We start from the raw sequence: 13,326 nt of genomic DNA, 5'->3' as shown, positions 1-13,326 counted from the left end.
CCGGTAGCAGTTTTTTGCAGAGCCCATGACGGCACACATGAGAGAGGGGGTTCCGCCCAGTCAGGACAGGAACCCTACTGAAGATAAAAGGGCGGTACCTCTCCCTCACTTCAGTTGGTTTACAGAGCATGAGAGGCCCCCGGGTTAGTACACATGGTAAAACTATCACCACATTATATGTAACTAAAAAAACACCCAAACTATAGTGCACACCAAAGGAGTGAAAAGGGGGGGAATATACAGGTGCCGTCATGGGCTCCGGAAAAACCGGCTACCAGTAAGTAACCTTGGTGTTTTCCCGTCTCCCATGACGGCACACATGAGACTTTTGTAGAATAAGACACCTTAGGGAGGGACCACCGCTTGCAGCACCTTTCTACCAAAGGTTAGGTCAGTAGAGGAAGACAGATCAAGTCGGTAGTGCTTAAAAAAGGTGGAAGGTGAGGACCAAGTAGCGACTTTACAAATTTGTTCAATTGATACCTCAGCCTTCTCTGCCCAGAAGGTAGCCACGGCTCTGGTGGTGTGAGCCTTGATGCCTTCTGGAACCGGAGCGCCACTTGCGGAGTAGGATAACATAATGGCCTCCCTCATCCATCTGGCAATGGTACTCTTAGCTACCCCGTGCCCTTTTCTACTAGCCTGAAAGGCTACAAAAAGGGACTGATCTTTCCTCCACTGACTAGTTACTGACATATATTGTAATATGGCTCTTCTTACATCTAATGTATGGAACTTTTGCTCCCCAGGGTTTCTAGGATTGTTACAGAAAGATGGCAAGGAGATCTCCTGAGTCCTATGAAACTTTTGGACTACCTTGGGGAGATAGGCCGGGTCTGGTCTTAGAACCACTCGGTCCTCCAAGATCTGTGTATATGGAGGACATATAGACAGAGCTTGAAGGTCGCTGACTCTTCGGGCTGATGTTAAGGCTACCAGTAAGACAGTTTTAAGTGTAAGTAGCTTCGGTGACAGTTCTAGTAGTGGTTCAAAGGGGTCTTTGGTTAAGGCCTCTAAGACTAGGTTGAGGTCCCAGGGTGGTATCTTTTGGATAATGACCGGCCTTCACCTGCCACAGGACTTTATGAATCGGGACACCCACCTATTGGCTGCTAAGTTGCAGTTATATAGGGCCCCCAAAGCTGAGCCTTGAACTTTGAGTGTGTTAGTGGCTAACCCCAGTTGTAGCCCCGACTGTAAGAACTCTAGGATAGGTCCCACTGGCGCTACATCCCCCAAGGGTTCCCCCAGGAAGTCTAGGAACTTTTTCCATGTTCTACCGTAGATTTGGGATGTTATAGGTTTCCTACTTTTCAACAGGGTGGAGACTAACCCTGGAGAGAATCCCTGGCGACTCAGTAGCGCCCTGTCAAATTCCAGGCTGCTAGATGGAAGCCCTTCACCTGAGAGTGGACCACTGGTCCCTGGGAGAGCAGGTCTGGAATCTCCGGTAGTATCCATGCATCTGTCACTGACATAAGCCTCAGAAGGGAGAACCAAGGCCTTCTCGGCCAAAACGGAGCTATAAGAATTATTCTCGCTCGATCCTCCCTGATTTTCCTGACCACTACTGGGATCATTGTTATCGGGGGAAATGCATAGGCCAGGATGAACTTCCAGGGTATTTGTAGGGCATCTACTGCGAAGGGGTTTTCCCTTGGGTTTAGTGAGCAGAACTTCCTGACCTTCCGGTTGTGTGCGGTAACGAACAGGTCTTTTTCTGGTTTGCCCCAGGCCTGAACTATTTGTTGGAAGACTTGGGGGTTTAGGGACCATTCCCCTTGTCTTAGGTGCCTGCGACTCAGGAAGTCTGCCTGTATATTTTCTGCCCCCTTTATGTGCAGTGCTGTGATGGATAACAGAATGTTGTTCTGCTAGCTGGAAGAGTAGATCTGATATTTGCATGAGGCCCCGAGATCTCGTTCCCCCCCTGGTGATTGATGTAGGCTACTACTGCTTGATTGTCCGTCATGACCCGGGTGTGGCGGCCCCGAAGTAAGGGAAGGAAATGTTTCACGGCTTTTTCCACTGCCCATAGTTCTTTTACATTTGAACCGTGATCCCTTTCTAGCGAGGACCAGGTCCCCTGTATTGAGTGGGATCTCAGGTGTGCTCCCCATCCTGTGGCACTCGCGTCTGTTGTAATGATGTCTTCGACTGGTTTTTGCCACGGAACACCGGCTGTTAGATTCTTTTCTACAGTCCACCAGAGCAGGAAATCTCTTACAGCCACTGAGAGACATAGTTTGCCTTCTAAATGCCCTTTTAATTGTTTCTGTGCTGACAGAACTTCCCACTGTAGTTGCCTTAAGTGCTACTGCGCCCATGCTACTGCAGGTATGCATGATGTCAACGAGCCTAAAAGGGACATTGAGTTCCTCAGTGTCATATCTGGCCTTTTTATTGCTGTGCGAGCTAGGCCCCTTATCTTGGTCACTTTGCTCTCTGGTAGGAAACAGCGTTGTTGCTCGGAGTCCAATATCAACCCTAGGAAGGATTGCTCTTTTAGTGGTGTTATCCTTGACTTGGGGATGTTTACTATCCATCCTAGTCCTACTAGAATTGCTATCACTTCCTTCACTTGATGTGTACAGTGGGACTCCGACCTCCCTATTACCAGAAAGTCGTCTACGTATGGGACAATCACTATGTCCCTGGAACACAGAAAATACATTACTTCGGCCATCACTTTGGTGAATACTCTGGGGGCTGTAGACAGGACAAATGGAAGGGCTGCGTACTGGTAGTGTTTCACCTGCCCCTGGACATAGAGCGCTACTCTCAAATATTTTTGATACTCCCGATGAATTGGGATGTGATAGTAGGCATCTTTTAAGTCTATCTCTGCCATGAGGCAATGCTGGAACAGGATCCTTGTGACCGTGTTGATTGACTCCATTTTGAAGGAGCAATTGTCTACCCACTGATTGAGTCTCCTCAGGTTGACAATGGTTCTCCAAGAGCTGTCTGGTTTTTGTATTAAGAAGAGGGGGGAGTAGAACCCCCTTCCTTCTTCTTGCACTGGGACTTCCCGTAGGACTTGTTTTTTCACTAGTCCCAAGACTTCCAGGGCCAGCTGTTGCTCTTGGGCTTTCCTTCTGGGTGTCATTATGAAGGTATGCCTGGGTGGACGGATGAATTTTATTTTTAAGCCGTCCTTGATTATATTTAGGACCCATGTACTGGGGGAGATATTTGCCCAGGCGGAAAGGAAGAGAGAAAGCCTTCCCCCTACCTCTGGCCCAATGTCATTGGGGAGATTTTTTGGAGGAAGTGGAGGGCCCTTTAAACATATAGCCCGATCCTCTTCTTTCTTTAAAGTCCCAGCTTTTTCTATCTCCTGGGGGACGACCCCTGTTAAATCTCCTCCTCCGAAAGGGCTGCTTTTTAGGTTCTCCCGGAAATCGGGGAAAGCTTTTCTTCCTCTCCCCCCCCGCATGTTCCAAAATCTCTTATAGTTTTTTCCCGAAGAGGAATTGGCCATCGCATGGAATGGAACATAACCTATGTTTTGATGGTAAATCTCCGGGACACCCTTTAAGCAACAGGGCTCGTCTTGCCGCGTTTGACAGGCTTGCTGCCCTAGCTGTCAATCTTGCGGAGTCTGCAGAAGAATCTGCTAGGAAAGCCGCTGCTCCGTGCACCAGTGTCAAATTAGCCAGAATTTTTTTGTCAAGCGGGTCTTTCAACACGCCAGAGTCCTCTAATGGTAGGGATACCTTTTTTGAGGATCTGGCTACGGCCCCATCAATTTTTGGGACTTTTTCCCAGGATTCTGAATCCTTCTGCTCAAAAGGGTACCTCCTCTTTGATGCGGAAGGTAAGCCCCCTGACCTCTCCGGTTTTTTCCATTCCCTGTCAATTAGTGCTTTTATTTTATCATTTACAGGGAAGGTACGTTTTCGTTTTTCCTCCAGTCCTCCAAACATTACATCCTCTAATGATTTGGGAGCTTTTTCCTCTTTAAGGCCCATTGTAGCCCTAATCACTCTGACCAGTTTTTCCACATCCTCTGTTGGGAAACATGGACGGCCGCCTATATCGCTGTCCGAGGAGGATTCTGAGGACTGAGTAGAGGAAGAGGAGGTGGACAAGGATCTATCCCGCCCCTTCTGCCTTGGCGAGGCCTCTGAATCGGAGCTTCTTCTACGATTTCTTTTATCTATCTTTTTAAGGGCTGCCTTTAGGGAACCTTTCACCTCCTGTTGAATTAACTGTTTAAGGCTAGTCACCAAATCAGGGGTCTACTCCTGTATAGTTTTATTTATACAGTCAGCGCAGAGGTCTTTCTGCCACTGATCTGCCAGCGGGTGTTTACATAGGGCGCATTCTCTATTTTTGGTTTTGCTGCTGGCCTTCCTCGACCCCTAGTGATCAAACAGAGAAAATGGAACCCCGTTACCATAAGGGTGACATTCACGTAGATCACTCACCACCGCTGTCAATCGGGTACCGATCTCGGAGGCTCCTCGGATGCACTTGTGACATTTCTCCTGGACGTCTGAGTCATGCCAATTGCGTTTGACTGCCGCTCCCACCACTCGAGCGACTGCTCCTGGTATGTTGGCGGCTTGGCCTGGCATCTGGCGAGAGGTCTTGCTGCTGTCGCTGCTGCTGACGCTGCTTGTCTTGCCCCACTTCCATCATGAAGCCTTGGGCATGAGTGCGTCTTCTGTGGTCATCCCCCTTTTGTAAGGGGGATCCACTGCAATCTCCGCCTCCCCCGGTTACCCCACAGCCCCTCCACCACCCCCCCCCCCCCCCCGCCATGCCGCCGGGATCTCCTTTCGCCGGCCGGGGTCATTTGCTATGGGCGCCGCCATCTTGGATTGCCGGGGCCGCCTCCCGACGTCACACAGGCACGCCCCCTCCCAGCGTGCCCTGCTTGTGACGTCAGGGGAGCGTGACCCGGAAGTGACCGTTCCCTGACGCTCCTGGATGCGGCAGAGGGGGAGGGGGCAGCGCGGCAGCCACGGCAGAGCCCCCGGACCCCAGGCCGTGCTGCTCCTGCGCCCACTCGGACGCTGAGCCCCCGGGGGACCCACGGACGGCGCTTCCCTCCCCCGACGCACGGCGCCCAGGACCCTGCCTGTTCTTCCACGCCGGCACGAGAGAGGGGCAGGTACGTCTTCAGTACACGGGTCCCTGTCAGGACAGGAAATCCAACTGAAGCGAGGGAGAGGTACCGCCCTTTTATCTTCAGTAGGGTTCCTGTCCTGACTGGGCGGATCCCCTCTCTCGTGTGCCATCATGGGAGACGGGAAAACCCTTTTCTCGAAAGGAATGGGGAAGAGATTGAAAAATTCATAACTTGTCTACTGTTGACAGATTGAATGTTTGTTGTTTTGTATTTTGTTATGCAATAAAAATTTATCTGATTTAAAAAAGAAAAAAAAAAGAAAATTCCTTTTCTCTATCATTTCATTGGGGGACACAGCACCCATGGTTTCCTGTGTCCCCCAATGAAGACTCTGCAAAAGTTTTTTACATTGGGTGCCCAAAATCTTTATTTTTTACATAGACTAATTCTCGACACCTCTCTCTGTATTTTCCACACAGGACATATTCAAGCAAGCCACCGAGGATCGTCTTACCAGTGCCAAGGAGCTTCCATATTTCGAAGGGGACTTTTGGCCTAACGTACTAGAAGAAAGCATTAAAGAACTAGAGCAAGAGGAGGAAGAGCGGAAGAAGGAGGAGAGCACGGCGGCCTGTGAGACTCCGGAGGTAGAGGTCCTGTGACAAGCTTATAATTTGGTGGTGGCAGTCTCTTGGAGACTATGGGATTTTTATGACTGTAATTTGTAACATTTTTAACAAGCGATTTTTATTTTTTTCAACTTTTTAGGGCTGCCAGGGTGACAGCAAGAATGCCAAGAAGAAAAACAACAAAAAGACCAACAAGAATAAAAGCAGTATGAGCCGGTCTAACAAGAAGAAAACCAGCATGCCGAACGTGTGCAATGATCTGAGCCAGAAACTTTATGCCACCATGGAAAAGCATAAAGAGGTACGGGACGATTAATGACGTGAAGGATCTTGATTTTAGAAAGTTTTTAAGTGTGCAACTTTACTGCTGCTTGCTGGATGAGACTGTTGACATGAACGCTTCCTAATTTATGCAACACATAATACCCGCAGGGTGACGGACTGTTTTCCCAATATATCCGATTGGATGTATGATGGAGGCTCTGCACATTTTTTGAGGAAATTGTTTTTCTTCCCTTTCTTTTTTTTTTTTTTCAATTTTTCGTGCAAGTACGTCCATATCTTACTTTCTTCTTCTTTGTGTAGGTGTTTTTTGTGATCCACTTCTACGCGGGTCCAGTAATTAACTCCCTCCCACCCATCGTGGATCCAGATCCCCTTCTGAGCTGTGATTTGATGGACGGACGGGATGCATTTCTGACTCTAGCCCGGGACAAGCACTGGGAGTTCTCCTCATTGCGTCGCTCCAAGTGGTCCACACTGTGCATGCTGGTGGAGCTGCACACACAGGGACAAGACAGATTTGTGTACACCTGCAACGAGTGCAAGCACCACGTGGAGACGCGCTGGCACTGTACTGTATGTGAGGTGAGTATGGACCTTGTGAGCACTGCATGCGAGGTGCACTTACATTGTCTACTACGGTGGGTTAACTCTTTCTCTCCTTTGCAGGATTATGATCTATGTGTGAACTGCTACAACACGAAGAATCACGAGCACAAGATGGTCAAATGGGGTCTGGGTCTGGATGATGAGGGCAATAGTCAAGGAGAAGCCCAATCTAAGAGCCCCCAGGAATCGCGGCGACTGAGCATCCAGAGGTGCATCCAGTCATTGGTGCATGCCTGCCAGTGTCGCAACGCCAACTGCTCGCTTCCTTCGTGTCAGAAGATGAAGAGGGTGGTTCAGCATACAAAGGGTTGCAAGCGCAAGACAAATGGAGGGTGTCCTGTCTGCAAACAGCTTATTGCATTGTGTTGCTACCATGCAAAACACTGCCAGGAGAACAAGTGCCCCGTCCCTTTCTGTCTCAACATCAAACAGAAGCTGCGGCAGCAACAGATCCAACACAGACTGCAGCAGGCGCAGCTGATGAGGCGGCGTATGGCCACCATGAACACGCGGACAGTTCCTCAGCAGCCGCTACCTTCCCCTACACCGGCAACTCCTGGAACGCCCACGCAACAGCCCAGCACTCCGCAAACCCCACAGCCTGCCCCTCAGCCGTCTCCTGGAGGAATGGCCTCACCAGGCTTCCCTAACGTGGCCAGGACTCAGCCTACCAATGTGGCATCGCAGGGAAAGCCATCGAATACGTTACCCGTGGTTTCTCCTCAGCCCACGGTACAGCCACCTCCTGCTGCAGTTGCAGCTGCCCGGCAGATCACGCTGGAGGCCCAGCAACAGCAGCTATACCGAGTTACTAATATTGATGGCATGCCTGGCGTACGCCCAGGTATGGTCAGTCCAACAGTCGGACCGGTAAATCCTTTGCAGCAAATGGGCATGAATGTGCCACGCCCTGGTCCGATCAGTGCCCCTCCTATCATGCCTGGCATGCAGCCAGGACAGTGGGCTACTAATCCAATGCCTCAGCAGCCTCAGTTACAGCAAAATATCCCACGACCGGCCGTGATGCAAATGGCTGCCGCTCAGCAAGCGGTGGCAGGGCCTCGAATGCAAGGGGTTCCGCAGCAGCCACGCAACATATCGCCCAATGCATTGCAAGACCTTCTACGTACCCTTAAGTCTCCCAGCTCTCCCCAGCAGCAGCAACAGGTGCTCAATATCCTTAAATCGAACCCACAGCTAATGGCTGCTTTCATTAAGCAAAGAACTGCAAAATATGTGGCCAATCAGCCCGGTATGCAGCCGCAGCAGGCGCCGCAACAGCCACCGCAGCAACCTGGCATGCATCCTCAACCCAGTCTGCAGAACATGAATCCCATGCAAGTTGGGGTGCAGAGGCCCAATGTCCCCCAGCAACAGCCGGGAATGAGCCCGCAGGGCCAGGGCATCAGCCTCATGAATTCAGGTCACAATCCCAATTTAGCAAATATTAACCCACAGTATAGAGAAATGTTACGACGGCAAATCATGCAGCAGCAGCAACAACAGCAGAGTGGAGTGGGCATGGCAGGCGGGATGGCAGCTCATGGGCAATTCCAGCAAGGAGGATACCCACAGTCCCAACAAGCTCTGCAGCAGCAGCGTATGCAACACCTCTCCATTCAGAGCTGCCCCGTGGGGCCGATCCCACAGATGGCACAGCAGGGATTGGGCGTGGATGGCACATCGCCAAGCCTTCAGCAAGCCTTGAGGATTCAGCAGCAGCTCAAGCAGATCGCTTCCTCTGGCCAGCCTAATCCCATGAGTCCTCAGCAACACCTTCTGACGGGCCAGCCCCCAAATACTCACCTTCCCCCCGGCCAGCAGATTGCCACCTCCCTTAGCAATCAGGTGCGCTCACCTGCCCCCGTCCAGTCGCCTCGGCCTCAGTCGCAGCCTCCACATTCCAGCCCTTCACCTCGTGTACAGCCGCAGCCTTCTCCTCACCACGTCTCGCCGCAGACGGGCTCGCCCCACCCGGGCCTGGCAGCTTCAATAGGAACCTCCTTAGACCAGGGTCACCTGGGGAACCCCGAACAGAGCGCCATGCTTCCCCAGCTGAACCCCCCCAACCGCGGCGCCCTGACGAATGACTTGTCTCTTGTCGGAGATACTTCAGGGGACACCTTGGAAAAGTTTGTGGAGGGGTTGTAGCATCCACAGAACGGCAGCGAACTGCTGGAGAACTGCAATGGTGGACGGGATGGCGGGAGGGTTTGCTCTCTCTCTCTCCCTCTGTCCCTCCCCTCTGTTATATATATAATATAAATATATAAAAATCTATCCCTCCCTTTGCCCCCCACCCAATTTCCTGCCACCCCTCTCCCCCCCCCCTTTAATGGACATTTGTTTTAATTTTTATTCGTCTACTCGTTGCTGGTCTGCACATCAGGGACACAGGGTCTCGGTCTGGACTGAGACCACCGCCCATTTGCCAGATACAAAGCCTGCGGAGAGGATGTCGGAGCGCTGCTGAGCATCGCCTTCACCTTTCTCGTGCATCGTCAGTGGCTGCTCTGAGTTTTAACACAACGGAACCTATTTGTGTATTGGGGAATTGTTTTTTTGTTTTTTTCTTGAGATGTCGTCATTTCCACCTTCTGGTCTGACAAAGGGGCAAGCGGCCCGGGAAAGCGATCGAGGAACTACCCTTCTTCCATCCTCGCTCCTCTATGGGGTGAGGGGGGCGGGATACCTCTCCTTCTCTGCCAGATTGGCGCCGAGCTGCGTCTGGCAGCAAAGGGGGCGAATACTTTTTTTTTTTTTTAATTATTATTACGCTACCGTGTGTAATTCTATTCATTCTTCTTTTTTGAGGACTTGTCTTATAGTGGGAGGGGGGGGGGGTGTTCTCCTGCAGCTACAAGAGAGCCTAAAACAAAGTGGGGTGTAAGGTGGGGGTTCACTATTGCCACTTGTAACTGCATCAGTCTTTTCCAATCCAAACTGGGATGTGTTTTTTTTTTTTGTTTTTTTTTTTTTTTCCCTTTTCATGGGACATTTGTAAAAAAAAAAAAAAGGGAGGGTAGGGTTAAAGATGCTGTAAAAAAAAAAATTGTCTTGGTTTACTTAACTTTTATTTTTTTTTTCTGGAAACCCCAGACATCAGAAAGCTCTTCCACCAAATTATTCCGCCTTCTCTCTCTCTGTCTTTTCCTCCCATTCCCATCTTGTACAGTCTTTTTTTTTTTTTTTTTCTGCAAATTCAGAATCCGATTTCACCATCCTATGAAATAATCCCTTCCCTTTATTTTATTATAATTGTTCTTGTTTTTGTTGTTTTTTTGTTACACGGCCGGGACATGAAAGCAGATGGAAAAAGCTCCCTCCAAACTTTTGGAACTGTGTATTTTTAAAATAAAAAGAAAAACTATGGAGAGGATTGAAAAATCCAAGCAATCAAAAAGTGAAAATCATGCTGGTTTCTTATCCCCACCACCCTTTTATTTTTTTTTTTCTTACATGGGTGCAAAGAATAAAAGGTGGGGGATAATTCCCCACCCAACAAAAGTTACAAAAAATAAAGCAAGAGACTGAATCATTGTACAGAATGGTAGAGCGCGCGTCGCCACGTGGGAGCATTTCTTAACCTATGACCTTGTTAGCCACTTTGCTGTCAGGAGGGAGAGGCGACGTTCATCCCTCTGGCAGGGAAGGGGTGGAAATACTGTCTTGACAGCAGCTATTTTCATGCTGAGTAAAAGTGTACATGGTATTAAAACTTCAGTGTTCTGGGTTTTCTTCCTTTTTTTTTTTTTTTTCCTGAAGATGCTGTTTTTGAACATTGTACGCTGGACTATGCATGTGGTTTTTTGTTTTTTTTAATTGTATATAAAGTATTGCTTAAAATCGATTATAAATTACTGAAATTTTTACCCTGTAGTTTATTCCTTACCCCCTTGAGAACCACACCATGCCTTTAAGAGCTGACACCATGCCTTTAAGGCTAGTTTCAGACTTCAGATTTTCAAATCCGGCTGGCTGCGGCGAAAAGTTGTCAAACCTGATCCGGTAGAAGCCGCAGCCCGCCGGATCATCTGTTGAGGCCGGAGACGGTGCAGGAGAGGGAGAGAGGGTCTTTGGGCATGCGCAGTGGAAAAAAGCGGTCCGGCTCTGTAAAAAAAAAAAAAAAAAACGTTGCAGGGAACGTTTTTTGCAGACGCCCGACAGACATTTTTGCCCTATCCGGCAAAAGCCGGACACACCGCATGGCCATCAGGCGCAATGCGGCGATAATGCTAGTCTATGGGGGCAAAGCCGGATCCGGTGGCAACCGGCGCCAGATCTGGCTTTTACATTTTTTGCCGCATCGCGCCTGATGCTTAAAAACTAAAGTCTGAAAGTAGCCTAAGTGTTTATTAAAATTGATCTGACAAGAGGGTGGACGGTTCTCAGTCATCCCGACAAGTCGCTTTTTCCAACGGAAACCGATTGCGCACAGCTGAGGTTCACTGGTGTCCTGTAAATGGCGCTCTGTCAGTGGGCAGGAGAGTTGCGCTCTAGATAACGCGCTCGTTTTTATGCCTTCACAAGCTTAAAGGAAATGTCATCAGGAGTGAGCCATTGTTTAAATCAGCTTTTCATGTTGAATGTATTTTTCTTTTGTCGTTGAGGTTTTTTTTTTTTTTCTAAAGGTCATACTGAGGGAAGGTGAGCTGTGACATCACCTATTGTTAGTGGTGGATCCTGTTATCTACTGTATATAGAGGTGTTACAAGTCATTGTACAGGAGGAGGTGAGCTGTGACATCACCTATAGTGAATGGTGGGTCATGTGTTATCTTCTGTATATAGAGGTGTTATTTCATTTGGACAGGAGGAGGTGAGCTGTGACATCTATTGTGAGTGAATCCTGTGTTATCTACTGTATATAAAGGTGTTATCAGTCACTGTACAGAAAGAGTAGGTGAGCTGCAACATCTATTGTGAATGGTGGATCCTGTTTTATCTACTCTGTATAGAGGTGTTTTGTCATTGTCCTGAAGGTTTCTATGGCTTATCATCCAGGAGGCGCATCCATGAATGTAGGTGGTCTAGAGGAGCATGTGCATGGATGTAGTCAGTCCTCCGCAGCAGAGGCCATGGCCGACTACCTCCTCATTCTCCCAATGTTGACCGGGAACATTGTCGTTCCTCAGCGGGTGAAAGGCTCTTTTCATATAAATGGTTCTTGGCTTAGAATGGCAGCAAAAGTTGGGTCAAGCATAGCCGTCCTTTCACACATAACATGTCGGAGCATGGGCTCGTGTCCTTAATCCCCCGCAAGAACAAAGTACATTTTAGTGCATAAACCAGTTTATTACGTCCTGGACCTGTCCACATTCTCACTCTCTGTAAATGGTTCACAAGCCCAGGACTGTATATATACCTCCAACGTGGAGCACAGCGGGAACCCACGGGGTGATGGCAGCATCAGAAGGGTGGTCCAACTTCAGTAGCGGTGGGCTGGGTTTGTGGTTTAGGATTCTGATCTTGGTAGGAATATTGTAAGAGCCACTCCGCCCGGTAGAGGGGGTGGATGGCAAGATACAGACCATAAGAATTTTGGACATCCACCTCCCATACTCCAAGCAGAATTACTGTTCGAAACGCGTTGGCTGTAACCGATCTAGCGGGACTTCTGTAGCTTCCGCTGTGTTCAGTACGGGTGGACTTCTGAGAGCGGTTAACAGCAACCGCTGTTTGTTTTTTTGTGGTGGTGGGGTTTGTTTGACATTGTTTGTCTTCCTGATGGTTTCAGCCAATTTTTTAAGAAGCCGTCCTCCATCTGTCAAGATTTTTATCCACTTATACAATGTGATAGCAATATATTAACACTGCACTTACAATTGCTCATTTTGCCTTTCTACCCACCTAATTCTCCACTATGTCCATCATTATGTGATTATAAACTGACCGGCTGAATCCTTTTTAGCTCTATGTAGAAGCAGGATGTCTCTTTTCCCTTCATGAGTCATCCCCCTTTGACTCCTGACCCAGCTGCTTCCTTCTCCCCCCCCCCCCCACCCCCACCAGGGTCTCTTGCAGTGACTCATGACTCATACAGGGAAAAATTGACCTCCTGTTTATACATAGAGCATAGAACGATTCAGCTGGTCAGTTTATAATCACGTGATGTCATAGACCTAATGGAGAAGAGAATTAACTGGGTAGAAAGGCAAAGTGAGCAATTGTAGGTGCCCATTACTGTGTAATATGATGACTGCAATATATTAAGAGGATAAAAACTGACGGAGGAGGGCTTCTTTAAGTCGTAAAATTTCTGAGCAAATGTCCTCAGTCCCCCCCCCCCCCCCCTATTCTCTTCATTTGTACATCGTGTACCATGCAAAGTGGAAATTAGTTTGAACACATTGACTACTATGGGCTAAAAAGGGTCATGTCCATATCAGTAAGACATGCTGCAGATTGAGAAGAAAAATAAAAATGTATAAAAAAACAAAAGGTGAGTAATACCAGTAAAATTACACAAGTGTGAAAAAGCCCCAAAGATGAAATTAAGCTTCCAGATTATTTGGTACATTATAGGGTGTTTTTCTTCTTTTTTTTTCTTCATGACAGAAAATGATGTAAAAAAAAATCTGGCAATTTTGCGACTTTTTTTTTTGTCTTGGGGGGGAAAAAAAGAAAAACTCATCAGGAACGCATGGTGTGAACACAGCCGTACTACAATGAAAATGATCTGCATGCAAGATTGCATTGAAAATCTCCAGCAAATATGCAACATCTG

At 48.5% G+C, this 13,326-nt stretch overlaps 1 protein-coding gene across 4 annotated transcripts in view; it reads left to right on the top strand.

Annotated features, from left to right (window-relative positions):
* CREBBP (CREB binding protein) overlaps positions 1-10,472 on the top strand; it is a 39,910-nt gene extending 29,438 nt beyond the window's left edge. For 2 of the 4 annotated variants that reach the window (XM_073553524.1, XM_073553523.1), the window contains exons 28-31: positions 5,560-5,727; positions 5,849-6,010; positions 6,295-6,576; positions 6,661-10,472. In XM_073553524.1, the coding sequence (XP_073409625.1) occupies positions 5,560-5,727; positions 5,849-6,010; positions 6,295-6,576; positions 6,661-8,751 (2,703 nt within the window). In that variant the 3' untranslated portion in view covers positions 8,752-10,472. Of the gene's footprint in view, positions 1-5,559; positions 5,734-5,848; positions 6,011-6,294; positions 6,577-6,660 lie in introns of all 4 variants that reach the window. The other 2 variants (XM_073553522.1, XM_073553521.1) reach the window with 1 other exon arrangement.
* The last annotated feature ends 2,854 nt before the right edge of the window (positions 10,473-13,326 follow it).

This window comes from Dendrobates tinctorius, unplaced genomic scaffold, assembly GCF_039654945.1.
Source record: "Dendrobates tinctorius isolate UK_male_01 unplaced genomic scaffold, ASM3965494v1 ptg000202l, whole genome shotgun sequence".
Lineage (NCBI taxonomy): Eukaryota > Metazoa > Chordata > Amphibia > Anura > Dendrobatidae > Dendrobates > Dendrobates tinctorius.
The sequence above is the reverse complement of the archived record's forward strand: the minus strand, read 5'-3'. Positions and strand labels throughout refer to the sequence as shown.